Source organism: Helobdella robusta, assembly GCF_000326865.2.
Source record: "Helobdella robusta unplaced genomic scaffold HELROscaffold_38, whole genome shotgun sequence".
In the NCBI taxonomy this organism is placed as follows: Eukaryota; Metazoa; Annelida; class Clitellata; order Rhynchobdellida; family Glossiphoniidae; genus Helobdella; species Helobdella robusta.
Window position 1 is genome coordinate 245,278 of NW_008704829.1, and position 15,677 is coordinate 260,954.

The following is a 15,677-nucleotide window of genomic DNA, read 5'->3' on the forward strand; positions in this document are numbered from 1 at the left end:
TGTATGTATGTATGTATGTATGTATGTATGTATGTATGTATGTATGTATGTATGTATGTATGTATGTATGTATGTATGTATGTATGTATGTATGTATGTATGTATGTATGTATGTATGTATGTATGCATGTGAGAACTCAGTTGAGCCAAATCTTCAAAAAGTCCTCAGAGGAGGAATCCCCGTCGACAGATGTTTCGGCCCTGACAACCTCCTTACATTCTCGGTGGACCGGGCCACGTTCGTTGATCACTCGAACGTTTCTCGATGACTGTTGATTTTTCATCAGTGTCGATCTGCTATTTATTTACCAAAATTCAGCTTTAAATTTCCATACGAAGTCGTATCACTGTAGCCATGGCTTGCTAAATCAGCAGACATTCCGTTTTATCTCTTTTCAGCCACAACCGGTACGAAGCTTGTTCTACGCTACTAATAACTTTCTTCTGGCATACTGTGTGCTTCCAGCCTGACGGTCCCAACTCTTTAAAAATTGCACACATCGACACTCGCACTGTTCCTCTCGCACCAGCCTCAACAGCGTCGAACCTGGTTTTGTATCCTTTCTGGTTTAACTCTTGAATCAGCTGTTCATACTTTGCAGTTTTGCCTACTGAGCTAAGTCATCTTCATTTTTTAATACGCGACGAACTCGATCAATAATGACCCGAAGTTACGCCGTACAAAGCGTAGTAGTGGCTGTTGTCTGTATTAAGTGATTCGTTTTAATCGTTTGAATTGATATTATTATTATTAGATAGGATTTTATAATTATTTCATTATTAATATTTGGTATTTGGAGTTAGAAAATAAAAGAATGTTCCCACTTTTATTATTATTGTTATTGAAAATTTTCAAAATAAAAAATTGATGGTGACGATGGTGAGGATGATGAGGACGAGACATAATAATTATAAGAAAAAAGGGTGTGGTGGTTATTACGATGATGATGATGACGATGATGATGTTGATGGTGATGCAGCTGATGATGATGATTAGGATACGTGTTAATAACAGTGACGATGATGATGCTAGTACTTCTACTACTACTACCACCACTACTACTACTGCTACTACTACTACTACCACTGCTTCTACTACTACTGCTGCTACACAACTACTAATACCACTATTACTTCTACTACAAAACTACTAATACTACTACTCTTACTACTGCAACAACTACCACTACTACAAATGATAATACAACACAATGATAATAATCGTGTTGATAATGTAGAAACGTATTGATAAAAAAAAGAACATCCTGAATATAAATTTAATAATTTTTTAAACCAATTTGCTCTGAAAGATTTTTGTCGTTGTGTCGTTGTGTTGATGTGTGTTGTTGTGTTTTGTTATGCAATGTTGTAGTGTGTTGTTCTGTTTTGTTTTGTGTTGTTGTAGATTGTAGTTTTTTCTATTAGTCCTAAAATTTAAAAAAATTTTTGTTTATTCTTGGTTTACGTTATTTTGTTAAAAATTTTAAACCATCGTGCTTCTTCATTTATTTATTTATCAATTCTGTATTTATCCATCCATCCATCCATCCATCCATCCATCCATCCATCCATCCATCCATCCATCCATCCATCCATCCATCCATCCATCCATCCATCCATCCATCCATCCATCCATCCATCCATCCATCCATCCATCCATCCATCCATATATCCATCCTTGCATTCATCTATTTACCCGTCCATTCGTCTAATTTAACTCATAAAATTATCCTTCCTAGTTTAATTAATTTTTTCATCCAGTTCAGTTTGACTAAAGCTCATGCACTGAAACTGCATTTTAATGGCAGCTATCGCTCATAATTAACCCATCACGATTCCATTTTTGTATTATATTTTCCATCTTTATTATCATATAAAATTCATATCATCATCATCCTCGTCATCATCATCACCATCGTCATCAACATCATTATCATAATCGCCATCTTCAACGTCAAATATAGTAGAAATACAGTTTTTGGTAACTTTTTAAAATATAAATTGAAACAATTATTTAAAACATTGAGGAAAATTATTTTCACACACATGCGAGTTCTCGTAGCCAGTCATCCTACAAATCGATCATGGATGAATACTTGCAAGAAATATTATGTGATGTAATATAATATTTCAAGACATGTTGTTGAAAATAATTTAAAATAAATATTTTTATTCGTTCTCTCATTCTCTCACTCTTTCTTTCTTTCTCTCTCTCTCTTTCTCTCTCTCTCTCTCATGATCATTTGTTTAATTTTTTTCTTGTTAACTTATTTCAGAGTTCATCTTTTATTTTTATATTTTTCACTTACTTTTATTCGAAATTTGTGAAGCGTTCATTCATTATTTGTTTAATACATAAATAATACACACACACACACACACACATACAAACACACACATACGCACACACATATACACACGCATGCATAGTTGGAAAGATAAAAAATAAATTAAATTTTATGCCTGTTCACATGCTCTAACTTACCCAATTTCTTTCAAGTTACCTTTGATGTGTCTACGTAGCTTGAAAATATTGAGATAGTGATGGAAACGTGAGGTAGAAAGAGAGAGAGAGAGAGAGAGAAAATGGCTGAAATGATAGACAGACCGGAAGACAGAAGGAGAGGCAGGTAGATAAAAAGATAAACAGGAAAAAGAAAGATGGAATAAAAGAAAAAAAGAGAGAAAGAAAGAAAAAGAATGTCGTTATCTTACCAGCCATCATCCATTAATGTTTTCCTGTTGGTGATGATATATTTTAGGCGCCATAATTGTATCATTGAAGTTTATTTCAAACTTGTAGAATGACTGCCTGCACTCTCTTATAATAAATACTTGATGAAATATTTTGATATGTTGAATAAATAAATTACATTGGCGGAGTTAGGAAACTGAGAGGAACCTGGCCTTCCCCGTCCGTTATCAGCATTCAACAATTCAGCCAATTACAATTATTTAATCAATACAATACAATATAATAATATAATATAACAGGATACAAATATAAACACCAGCAGAATGGCGAATCACTGTGAAGAAATTAAAACGCCGGCCTTCTGGAAAGCTCAATTTGCAGAATTCTTCGGAACGGCTATTTTAGTTTTTATTGGATGTGGATCAACCTTACCGCTAGAAGGGATGAAGCGACATGATCTGGAGATTTCTACGGCATTCGGTTTGGCCGTAGCAACGTCTGTTTGGATCTTTGGACACGTGAGTGGAGGCCACATCAACCCGGCTGTCACACTCGGGTTCATCATCGCAAGGAGGATTTCTGTCCTTAAAGGATTTTTCTATATGATCTTCCAATGTTTGGGTGCCCTGGCTGGAGCTGCTGTACTTTATGGTCAGTTCACACTCTAGCGTTGAACATCTTATGATTTCATTTACAACAATATGTCAGTACTCGCAGAATGTTTAAAATTTTTGAGTTTATATTTTAAGCAATGCCCCATTAAAAATATTATATTAGACATTTATTTTAATTCAAACTATTCAACGTTTTTCACGCGAAGCTTGCGTTGGGGTGAATGGCAAAAGTATCGGAGCCACAAGTATCATCAGTCGCATGGGTTTTATGGAAGCTCTTGGCGTGGAAACCATCATAACCTTCGTTCTCGTCATGACAGTGTTTGCTTCGTGTGACGTCAAACGCAGAGACCTTGGTGGATCCAGACCACTGACCATTGGCATCTCTGTCCTCATATGCCACCTGGCCGCTGTGCGTCTCTTTTCTCTTTTATTTTAATTGATGTTTTTTATTAATTAACGAAAGTTTTTGTAATTATTTTTCACAATTTGAATAAATAACTGTTTTTTTTTAATCTGAAATATAATTCCATACAAACAGGGATTGATTTTAATACTCTTCATTTTTTTTCCCTTTAACTTATAATATTTTTCAATAATGAAAGTTTTTGGTTTAAAATAGTATTTTTTATGTGTACGTAAATGAAAATGAGCCCTCTTAAAATGATGCTTTGACAGGCTGGCACCCCTTGCCACCATACTGAACATTTTACTCTCATAAAAGTTTCCACTTATTAAACTTTTCATAAACTCGTTTACAGATACGATCGACAGGTGCCTCAATGAACCCCGCCAGATCATTCGGCCCTGCTGTCATTGATAACTATTGGCAAAACCACTGGGTTAGCATATTTCAAATCATTTCATGAAATCAGGACAAGAAAGAAGTTTCGTGAAAAAAAATTTGAGAAAATTTTAATCTTGGTAACTGAAACCACAGGTCTACTGGGTGGGCCCGATGGTAGGTGGATTGATTGCGGCCACTGTGTACGAGGTCATCTTCGCCAAGGATGCTGATCCCAGAGACTTCTGCTGTTTCACCATTGAGAGGGAGCAGCCCGCCCAACACAAAGAATCAGAGAAAGAGAAGGAGAAGGAGATGCAGCCGGTCTAAAGAAGAGACCAGAGTATCGAATGCGATTCTTCTGAAGAATACTCTGTCGTTACGTCGGACATTGTTGACGCATTGAAGTTTTTATGAATTGAAATGTTTTTCATTGGTATTAACTCAGTATTAAATGCGTACGTAGTCTTATTTAAATTTTTGTAACCTTCAATATTTTAAATATTTCACTTTTTTATATTATTTTTTATCACTCAAGAGGCCATTCGTCCAATCATTTTTGTTGTCCAATTGTGATTTATTTCCATGTACTTTTATTCAGAGAGGAATGAAACACATAATGCAACTATGGTTTCAAAAAAACTAAGCATCATATTTTGTAACAGAAGTAATGAACTATCTCCCTTTATACCCATGTCGCTAATTATTTGATGGTATCCGTTAACATCAAACAGATATTATGCAAGTTTTGATGTTAATTAATATAATTGTAAAAATTATAATTAAATGTTAACTATAATAAAATTAATTATTTCCACACTTCAACCTAACTAGTCACTGAATGTTGTTCAACTGTAAAGGAAAACGCTCTGATTGTATAAGTGTCCAAATCAGTCAGAAATGTCACACGCTAAACAATTTGTAATGGATGTATAACCTTTCTAATTGTTTATAATTGAATTAATCATGATTGTTATAAAAACTTTAGAACTATTATATTATGTTTTAAATATTAAAATAAATTACATTTAATCATCCGTAATATCTCTTCAACTATTAAATTTGAAACTATTAAACACAACGTTCACCAAATGCCTCTGCTCGCGACTTATGGCGCGATTTTTTTCAAAAATTCATTTTTAAATTGTTTAAAAGTTATGCTCGATTCGAATATAAATCGTTATTCCATTGAGAAATTATTTTATTTCAATTGTTAAAATTTTACTGAATTGTGAAATTCGTACGTGAATGCTTGATGCGTCCTAATTTTTTGACCATTAGTGATTTAAAGGTAATTTTGTATATGTTAAGTTTTGTTGGAGCTCTTTACTTAGTTCTGCTTATCATTCAATTTTGTTTTAAGTTTTAGAAAAATATTTCATTAATGTTAATTTTATTTTTAATTGTCGTTTTTATTGTCTTTGTCAAGATTTTGGATACGTTGGTTATAAGAAAGCTGGTGTGAGAATGTATCTATACACACAAATTTTCATGATTTTGGTAGCAAATATGAAATGTAACGAATTTTATTGTCAAATTTGTCTATCCATCTAACTTTTTCTTCATTCATCAAACTCTCCATTCTTCCACTCAGATATTCTTTTAACCATTATTTATTCCCATTTAACTCTCTAAAAGTTGGTGGATTGTGTTGAAAGGTTGATATCAGATTGTCTGCTGCTAGTGATCATTTTTATTCATTCAACCATTCATCCATCCATCCATTCATCCATCCACCTTATTTATAAATGTTTATCATTGTTAATGCTTCTTAAAATTATTTTCTAATAATTCATTCAAATTTTATTTCAATAAAACGTTGAAAATCAACTCTGCCTATTCATTTTTTACCATGGTATTATAAATTATTATATAAAATAAAAATTATAAAATAAATTTAAGTAATTTTGAAAGATTACCATCAAATAGTAATTAATGTGCCTGCATTACAACACATGCAAGCCTGTACCTTTGCACTACATACATTGGTCGACAGCCCATGGACTAGCGCAATCACTGTGACAAAAAATATCAGCAGTGAATCAAATTTTATCCGCAACTTCCAACAATAATTATTTAAATTAATTATGTTGCTATCAGTGGTGGATCTAGGGGTTCCCGTTGTGAGCGTTATTTGTGTTCTATTATTATTATTATTATGCTGGTAATAATTACAACAAAAACAACAATAATAATAATAATGAAAAATGGCAATAACAAAATGTACCAAAAAAAATTTAATTAATAATTACTCCAAAAGTGCAATTAAAACTCTGGGGACGCAGTAAAACACAGCTTAAAGAAAACATTTTCTTAAAAAACAATTGCAAATATGACGACGCAAACCGAGGTGTTACCAACGAGGGGACATTGGGTACAACCCTCCCCACAATGATTTTTTGTGATAAAAAGATTAAAAGGCATAAAACTAAACAGTATTAACAATGGCAATAATAGTTAAAACATTAATTATTTTTGTTAGTATTGTGATAATAACAGCAGCTTGAATAAATAATGAAAAGAAGAATAAAAATAATTTATTTAATTCAAAAATGTCCGACATAACCCTGCAGACGATACTATAAATTAAATTGTCAGAGGGAAACTGGCTTCAAAGACGAGAAATTATATATGATATATATATATGAAGAACGGTGCGCAAATTATTATGTATATAAATATATATAAAAATTATATGTATGTATGTATATGTGTGTGTTGGTCTAGGGTATGTGCATGCAGTTGAAACAACCGAGGACGGGAAACAAAGTCATAAAAGCCAAATACATTAAGCAGTCAATAAAAAAAATGTTATTAATTGTTGACATTTTAAAAGTTAAAATTGATAATTGGCTGATTTAGCTGACTTCCATTTTCAATTAACAAAAAGATGAAACAAATTCGATTTACGTTTTTCAATACTAAATTAAGATGATTCTAATTTCAGTAAACTTGAGAGAATAATAAAAACCACGGAATGCTAACCAGTTGATTCCTTTGGCAAAAGAAGAATGAACTCCCTTGAGATACAAACCGTTGAGACAGGCTTCAAAGCAATTTTTATGCCACCATGCACCTTGGAATGACTGCGCACAATTGTAGTTGACTAAATCGTGATCTTTGTCGTACGTTGTGAATGCCATGCCGTTGTTAAAAGTCATTGAGTTCCCTGATAAAAATGTATTTAAAAAGTATAAACGTATTAATTAATTTCGAATACTTTAAATTAAGTTTTGTAAACTCTGAATGACCAGCTGTTCCATTGTAGTTTCCAATGTTCAGAACGTAGTAAGTATCTGGCGAGCCAACACTGAATGAATCATAAGCTGCACATGCCACCTTCCCTTCGAAATCCTCCAACACGAACAAAACTTTGTACTTTTGGTTGGACGTTATGCGGTATATGTTGTCGTTTCCTGGTTGAAAAGTTTTTATGCAATTCACGTTTGAGTGATTAAATGAAACTAACCGATCCAAAACTCTTTCCTCGGGTCACCAAATCCTCTTTCATAATCAGTCCAGTTTCTGTAAAAGTTCTCCGAGCCATCCATGCGACGCTGCATAACCTGGCGAGGTTAGGTTAGCAAAAAATATGAGATTTCATGATTTAATAGCAAACAACAAAACTATGATTAATTAAAAATTTTAGCTTGGCTCTGATTTTCAATATTTGTTTTAAATACAAATATTTTTAATTAAACAGATAGATTCAACATAAAGCGGACATGTCGAATATCCTCATACCTACCTCATAGATAGGCCTAACTTTTAAAAATAAAACTCACAAAATATCTGTTCTTCGTAGAATATTCCGAACAAAACGATGGATTTCTCGGATGCAAACCTGATGCAATGTTTCACATTACAGTCGTTGTAACTAAATTACTCAGTAGACACGTTTAAAAGATGGTTGCCAAAAATTCCAAATAAATTAATCATCAAAATATCTTATAAATGCATAACTGTTAGCTAATTTTATGCCTATTGAAATAAATATTTCAATAAAAATATTCTAACATTATCATATTTAGATTTCCTTAGTAGTATTACCAGCGACTTAAAAGTGTTTAAAATGAAAATAGATTGTCAAGCAAATAAAAGTGGATAATAATGTTTTGCATTTCAGCTAGATTATTCAAAGGTTGTCTCCATAAAAACTTTTACAGTTAACTAATTTTGACGTTTTACTGCAAGACTAAATAGCCAGAAGAAGGAACACATTCCATTAAGCAAATCTTATTTTATAAATGCGTTAGTTATGAGAAAATTAAAAAAAATTAAGATTTGGTAGTTCAATCAAGAAAACAATATTAATGAAATAAAATAAAATAACAACAGACATACTTGGCAAGTAGTTAGCAAGTTCGTCCAAGTCGGACAGATTCTAAAACGTACAAGTAAAAACTTGTATAACTAAATTTTTTACAAAGTTTGTTCTTCAGATTTTTAATTTTAAAATATACTAAATATAGCTTACAAAACATTAACTCACCCCATAAAAGACGCAGAGATCCTCGGAGAGATAAAGTTGAGGAGTGTAGGAGAAGAACTGACAAAGTACATTTTCAGCCGAGTTAGTTTTGTTCCATCTGAAGTTGAAACCAACACATTGAGCAGTAGTTTGACACATCCAAGCACACTCCATCAACATCTTGGTAGCATCGTTGGTGCTGCTTTGCAATGTTATGTTCTCTACAGAGGTTGGTGCAGATTGCGCTGACACGCCGCAGAGACTGCAGTTGGAACAACTTCTATTTGATGTCAGGTCGGTTGTCAGAGCAAGTAGGTTGCTTCGAGACCGAAAACATTTACCTTGCACCGCAACGATTGTTAAAAAATTCAGAATTAAGTAAACTTTTAACATATTTGGACTTCAGATGTAACTTGAGTCAGAAAAAATAATTTTCAACAATATCAAGAGTTTATAAATTCTACTTCTATTATATTCCTTTTCGTTTTACATTTATATTCTTTTTCTTTCTTTCTTTCTCTCCTCCTCTCTTTTTCACTCTTTATCTCTCTTTTACTCTCTCTTTCTATACTATATATACATTTATATATATAACATATAAAAAAGAAATGTATCCATATGTATTTTTACACACACACACCTAAAAAACTAAAAGATGAGCTAAAACTTAAACGTGTCGGAAAGGTAGTAGGATTTTTTCAATAAAGGTTTCGGACAAGAAAAGAAAGTGAGGAGTAAAAAAGAGAGGAAAGAAAGAATGAGAGATGAGGAATAATGAAAGAGACGGAAAGAGAGAGAGAGAGAAACAGGTGGTGAAACAAAGAAAAGCAGATTTAAAATGAAGTTTTGAAAATTTTGAATTTCAAAATTTCTTGCGATTGTCATTTTGTTCTCAGACTTTTTTTAAACCTCTAAAAAATTCAACATTTGAATATATGTAGACAAATATTTTTTCAAAAATTTTACATTTCATTGACACACTTAATGATTGCGCGGTTCGCTTGGTTCGTTACAATTAAAGATGCACTGCATCCGGCTAACAATCAAAATGAACTGCAATGATGTTATTAAGAAAACTGCTGTGATTACACGACTGTATTGATGTTATCAACATTAACATTACTGCTCTGATTAAACCAGTTTATTAAGAATGGATGAAATAATTTACCATTGTAGTGTTGTCCTGCCCATTTTGACTCAGCTAAAAATTACATTAATTAACATAATCATCATTTGAGTCGTAACATCATATTATATAATTATCATAGCTGCTGCTCCTACTACTACTACTACTACTACTACTACTACTACTACTACTACTACTTATAATACTACTAATTTTTTGATAATTATTTGTTTGTTTGTTGCCTTGATTATATGTTTGTTTGTCTGTTTTGTGTGTTGAAATTTAAACTTTACGTGTATGATTTAATTGTTGAAAAACAATTTAACACTCATACACACATTCATTCATTATTTAATCTTTGCTTTTCAATATAATCAGTAAAACAACTCGTTTCATTAAATTGAAATTTTATTTTCCACATGAAACAACAGACGGTTAGCTGGAATATTTTCTCAAGTAAATGCATCAAAATATATTCACTTGACAACAATTAACACATACATACATATATACATAAAGGCGTTTTTAAACAAATATGTATATTTTACAAAAATATATACACACTTATATACAGAAAGTACTATTTACACTTTACAAAGCACATACATAGAAACGTTTAAAACAAGTATTTACATGTCAAAAGTACATACATATATACATCGACTATGTTTTTTTAATTATTTATATATTTATACTTTACAAAAATATATACCTACACAGATATATACAGAAGGCACTATTTACACTCTACAAAGTACAGACATATATACATAGAAAAGTATTTACATGTCAAAAGTATATACATATATACATCGTGTATAGGAGCATATAAGCAAGCAGAAGCTGTTTGTACATATTTACAGCCAGTAGTTTCAAATGTACAGGGCCTGATCGGTGTTATCAGGCATCTTACTGATGGAAACTTCAAATTTCTCCTGCACTTCGTTCAAAATTTCAGCATCGCTTTTGTTGGCCAGGAATGTGACTGCCAATCCTTTCGTGTCGAACCTGCCGGCGCGGGCCACCCTGTGGAGATATGTGTCGGCATTTTCCGGCACGTCGTAGTTGATGACAACGTTGACCCGCTCTATGTCAATTCCTCTGCCGAATAAGTTCGTTGTCACCAAGATCCTACTTTCGAAGTTTTTAAACCGCTGGTAGAGTCTCAGTCTTTCGTTTTGCTTCATGGATCGATGTATCGCAGTTACTGGAAGGTTTTGCTCGTTAAGTAGCTCGCACAAAAAAATGCATCTGTGAACCGATTTCAGAAAGATGATGACTTGGTTATAATCCAGTGCATCCAACAGTTCTATTAGTTTTCTATTTTTTTGATGTTCATGCAGGCTGATAAAATGTTGTTGTAAGCCTTTGAGCGTCAACTGTTTTTCTTCAACATAGAACTCCACTGGATCGTTCATAAATTTTTTGCAGATGGCTTTAGTTTCGTCGGAAAATGTTGCCGAGAACATCATGACTTGTTTGTGGGGTGGAGTTCTAGAGAAGATTTCCTGGATATCTTTCCTCATATCTAACTGGTTCAACATTTTGTCGCATTCATCTACGACAAACTGATGTAAATGCTTCAAATGTAAATGGCGACTCCTTACCAGGGTCAATATTCTGCCTGGCGTACCGACGACGATGTGAGGACGTTTCTGTTTCGATGTCTCCTCATCTTTGGAAATCGATCTCCCTCCTATGAAAACAGCTGTCCGTACGTTTTTCATGTGTTTGCTGAATCGTTCGTACTCTTTGCTAATTTGAAATGCTAGTTCTCTGGTGTGACAGATCACCAGAACTCTTACTCTACTGTCTTCCACTTCCAGCTGCTGTAGAGTTGCCAAGACAAAGATAGCTGTTTTGCCTGTGCCTGACTTTCCTTGGCAAACGACATCCAGGCCAAGAATAGCTTGAGGTATACTTTCCAGTTGAATCTCCGATGGATGTTCAAATCCACAATCGCTGATTGCGCAAAGGAGTTCTGGTTTCAGTAGGAAGTCTCTGAATCCAGAACTGTGGACGGAGACATGGTTGCCGTTGTCATGATGTTTGGCGTTTTCGAATATTTCAACCTGCTCTTCGAAATCGTCAAAGTCGCAAAGATTTTCAACATCGATCACATTGGCAGACATTTTTATATGTAATTTGAATAATAAACTGGTAGAAGAAAGAATTAATCAATATAAAATGATAATAGTTTTTAGGTAATAGATTTATAATTATTGGATGAGTGTGAAATAATAGTCTGGTGGTGTTTAATAAATTTCAAAATTTCGTATAACTTTCGTATAAATTTTGTACGAAAAATTTATTTAACGTAAGATTCTAGATAGTAAGATGATTGCGAGCGTACGGTATGAAGTTTTAAAATTTGTGATGCTTAGTGAACAACAATCTCCAATATATAGGCTTCTAACAAAGAGAAAAAGTTTGTGACACAAGCGCCAAAATTTCGTTGATTGGTTACTTTGCTAACAAAAGCTTCCCAAAGTTAAATTATCTCTTAACTTTATTGCTATAAAGTGATTTTACTATTGATCTTACTTAAAAAAGATAATTAAACATAATTAAGTTGCGGCGGTTAATTGATTTGACGGCAAAGGTTTATGTCATTTTGATTACTACTTTATCGTTAATTAATGATCGTTTGTCTCATTTTGATTGGTTGTTCATGCTATTGTTATTAAATGGTTATGTGATGTTATTTAATCTGCTCTTTGAAGTTAGGACAAATTTGAATTCAAATAATTCACTGTAATTAGAATTTATTCATTAATAATTTTTAATATAATTAATATCGTAATTCTTGTTACTATTATCGTTATTATTGTTTTCATCGTGTTTGTTGTTTTTATAACTTTACTCTACTAATTGGCACCAATATACTTACAGAATAAAATGAATACTGACAAGTCTGACGCAATGCGATTTTTAAAACATGACACTGCTGACATCAGCTCTGCTTGTGGGCAGTGGTCTGTTTGTAATTGACTTTGGTAAAGTAGGAGGAAACATTCATGGACGTCAACGCATTCGACAACGGCTTTATTGACGTGTTGGATATTGCTGTCGAAAACCAGATAGTTAGAAATTTGTCTTGTTTGAGTGGCTTTGGTTGAGTGTTGCTTCTAAATTCAACGTTCACAAAAATTACAAATACTACTGCTACTACTACTTCTACTACTACTACTACCACTATTACAACTTCACACAGACTACAAAAGTTCCAAAAGTACTACAACAACAACAACAACAACTACTACTACTACTACTACTACTACTACTACTACTACTTCTACTACTACTACTACTACTACTACTACTACTACTACTACTACTACTACTACTACTACTACTACTACTACTACTACTACTACTACTACTACTTACTACTACTACTACTACCACTATTACAACTTCACACAGATTACAAAAGTTCCAAAAGTTCGATCGTCCAAACTTGATTAGAAAGAAGGTACAGGTAAGTACGTCTCATTAAAAAAAGAGTATGTGAAATTTTTAAAATTATTTCTTAGCTAATTTTTTTAACAATGAGTTGATTATTTTAATGAAAATAACTTGTATGGCTTGTGTGTGTTTATGATGTTAACGTGTTTTTACTGCATGCATTGTGTATTGTACTGCATACAAATTAATTAAACAAATTAAAAATTCAATTTAAAAAATATTTTTCCTCGGTAATTTCTTGAAGAATAATAATAAGAATAAACTTTTGAAAAATAAAAAAATCACAATAATTCTTTAGCCACTACATATAATTAGAATAAATATAACGGCCTTGGCTCATTTTTGACGGTCGAATAAGGAGCTTACTTCCGGAGGGAAATTGGAGGGTGATTTTTTATCGCCCAAGTGAAAAGTTACGATCGCATTATAAGTTATAATAGTCTATAAAATAAAATATATGTAATTGTAAAACAAAATAGTTCTATTCAATGAGTATAGGGATATTGTCAATAATTAAAAAAAATTTCAAATCGATTTCATTGTGATATCGATAATGATTTTTGTAACCTGACTGATTAAAAAGTATCAAAGAAAGTTAAAATAGGATGGAGAATTTGTTATATTGGGATATACGTTTAAAAAGCGTGCAAAATTTTAAATAAAGCGCTTATAAATTTATGCATATTGGCTCAGCTTGACTTGGCTCGGCATGGAATCGGATGTTAAGCAAGGTGTGGTCTTAAACTATTTTGAATTTTCCCCGAAAAGTTTGAACTGCGTGCGTACATATATAGTAATGGCTACTGTTGTTTTTTATAATGAATTTATAAAATATATAAATATAGCGAGCAAAATATTAACATAAAAGCGCTTATAAATCTATGCATATTGGCTCAGCTTGGCTTGGCTCGGCTTGGAATCGGATGTTAAGCAAGGTGTGGTTTCAAACTATTTTGAATTTTCCCCGAAAAATTTGAACTGCGTGCGTACATATATTATAATGGCTACTGTTGGTTTTTATAATGAATTTATAAAATATATAAATATAGCGAGCAAAATATTAACATAAAAGCGCTTATAAATCTATGCATATTGGCTCAGCTTGGCTTGGCTCGGCTTGGAATCGGATGTTAAGCAAGGTCTGGTTTCAAACTATTTTGAATTTTCCCCGAAAAATTTGAACTGCGTGCGTACATATATAGTATCGAGGTTTTCGGCCCGATAGACCCCAATACCCTTAAATTTTTTAAGGCAATATGTAAAATGATCAGCGTCAGATCAGGCGACAGCAGGGAACTGTTTTTCGCAACTAACCACATTTCGTGCTTGTTCCAGCGGTTCCTGCGTGTCTGTGTGCTTGAAAATATCCAACTGAATGCCGACATGTGCAATTAACGACAAATCAAAGTGTTAATCCATTTGTTACTTGATGTTTGACGGTTCAGTGTCACTCATCATGTTTTGGTTTTAACATACATATATAGTAATGGCTACTGTTGTTTTTTTTATAATGAATTTATAAAATATATAAATATAGCGAGCGAAATATTAACATAAAAGCGCTTTGAAATCTATGCATATTGGCTCAGCTTGGCTTGGCTCGGCTTGGAATCGGATGTTAAGCAAGGTGTGGTCTCAAACAATTTTGAATTCTCCCCGAAAAATTTGAACTGCGTGCTTACATATATAGCACTGATTACTGTTGCTTTTATAATGAATTTTTATTATATATATATAAAGTGATTGGAATCCATGTATACAAATAATTAAATTATATTATATTAGATTATATGTTTATATGAAAAGCAATATAGCAGAAAGTTTCGAAGGCGTACGTTCGATGACTTCAATTTAGTACGGTTAGCATTGTGGTTAAGACTGTATAATAGTGCAGTATATACATTAAACAAGTTTTTTACTGATGCGAATGATTGAAATGATGAGAATGTATGGTTGAAACGAGTATAAATAGAGGAGCTGAGACAACATGAAAATCAGATCAGCATTCTACCTCGCTTGAAGCAGTCTGTCTGATCTCATTTATTTTATTTTTAAAATTTTTTTATTTTTATTTATTTTATTATATAGAGTTATATAGAGTTATATAGTGTTATATAGAGTTATATAGAGTTTGCATGTTTGTAGGTGGTTTGAATGTTTGTAGGTGGTATTTTTTTAATTTTAGGTGGGTTCTTTAACGGTTGCTCATACATACATACATACATACATCATGTTTGTTTGTGTGGTAGTATTTTATGTTTTGTTTTACTCCTTTTTCTCTTTCTTCATGAGTCTTGAGTTAAGTTAATAAAGCATAGGTAGGTGAGGTAAAAAATAATTTATTATATAGGTAGGCTAGGGCATAAGGTAATTTAGTTACATAGGTAGGTTAGGGACTCCTATTCTTTTACTCTACTTGGTGGTGTGATTTTTGTTTTGTGTTTTTTTTGTTTTGTTTCACATTATACATTCAGCAGGTACGCGGTGGTTCCTGGTTTTAGTGGGATTTTTATTGATTG

At 32.6% G+C, this 15,677-nt stretch overlaps 3 protein-coding genes across 3 annotated transcripts; 1 reads left to right on the forward strand and 2 right to left on the reverse strand.

Moving 5' to 3' along the window:
* Positions 1–3,018: 3,018 nt before the first annotated feature.
* Positions 3,019–5,924, forward strand: HELRODRAFT_113524 (hypothetical protein; the record flags this gene model as incomplete). Its single annotated transcript, XM_009023829.1, has 4 exons — positions 3,019–3,346; positions 3,516–3,721; positions 4,071–4,151; positions 4,250–5,924. 4 exons carry the CDS (start codon positions 3,019–3,021, stop codon positions 4,421–4,423), a joined length of 789 nt encoding a protein of 262 aa, XP_009022077.1. The 3' UTR covers positions 4,424–5,924.
* A 1,090-nt stretch (positions 5,925–7,014) lies between these two features.
* On the reverse strand, positions 7,015–7,659 carry HELRODRAFT_83972 (hypothetical protein; the record flags this gene model as incomplete). The annotated part of the gene is made up of 3 exons (XM_009023794.1): positions 7,015–7,262; positions 7,345–7,509; positions 7,563–7,659. Coding segments are annotated over 3 exons (510 nt in total), but the record flags the coding sequence as incomplete, so codon positions are not given.
* Positions 7,660–10,562: 2,903 nt separating this feature from the next.
* Positions 10,563–11,822, reverse strand: HELRODRAFT_83915 (hypothetical protein; the record flags this gene model as incomplete). Its single annotated transcript, XM_009023789.1, has 1 exon — positions 10,563–11,822. One exon carries the CDS (start codon positions 11,820–11,822, stop codon positions 10,563–10,565), a length of 1,260 nt encoding a protein of 419 aa, XP_009022037.1.
* Positions 11,823–15,677: the final 3,855 nt, after the last annotated feature.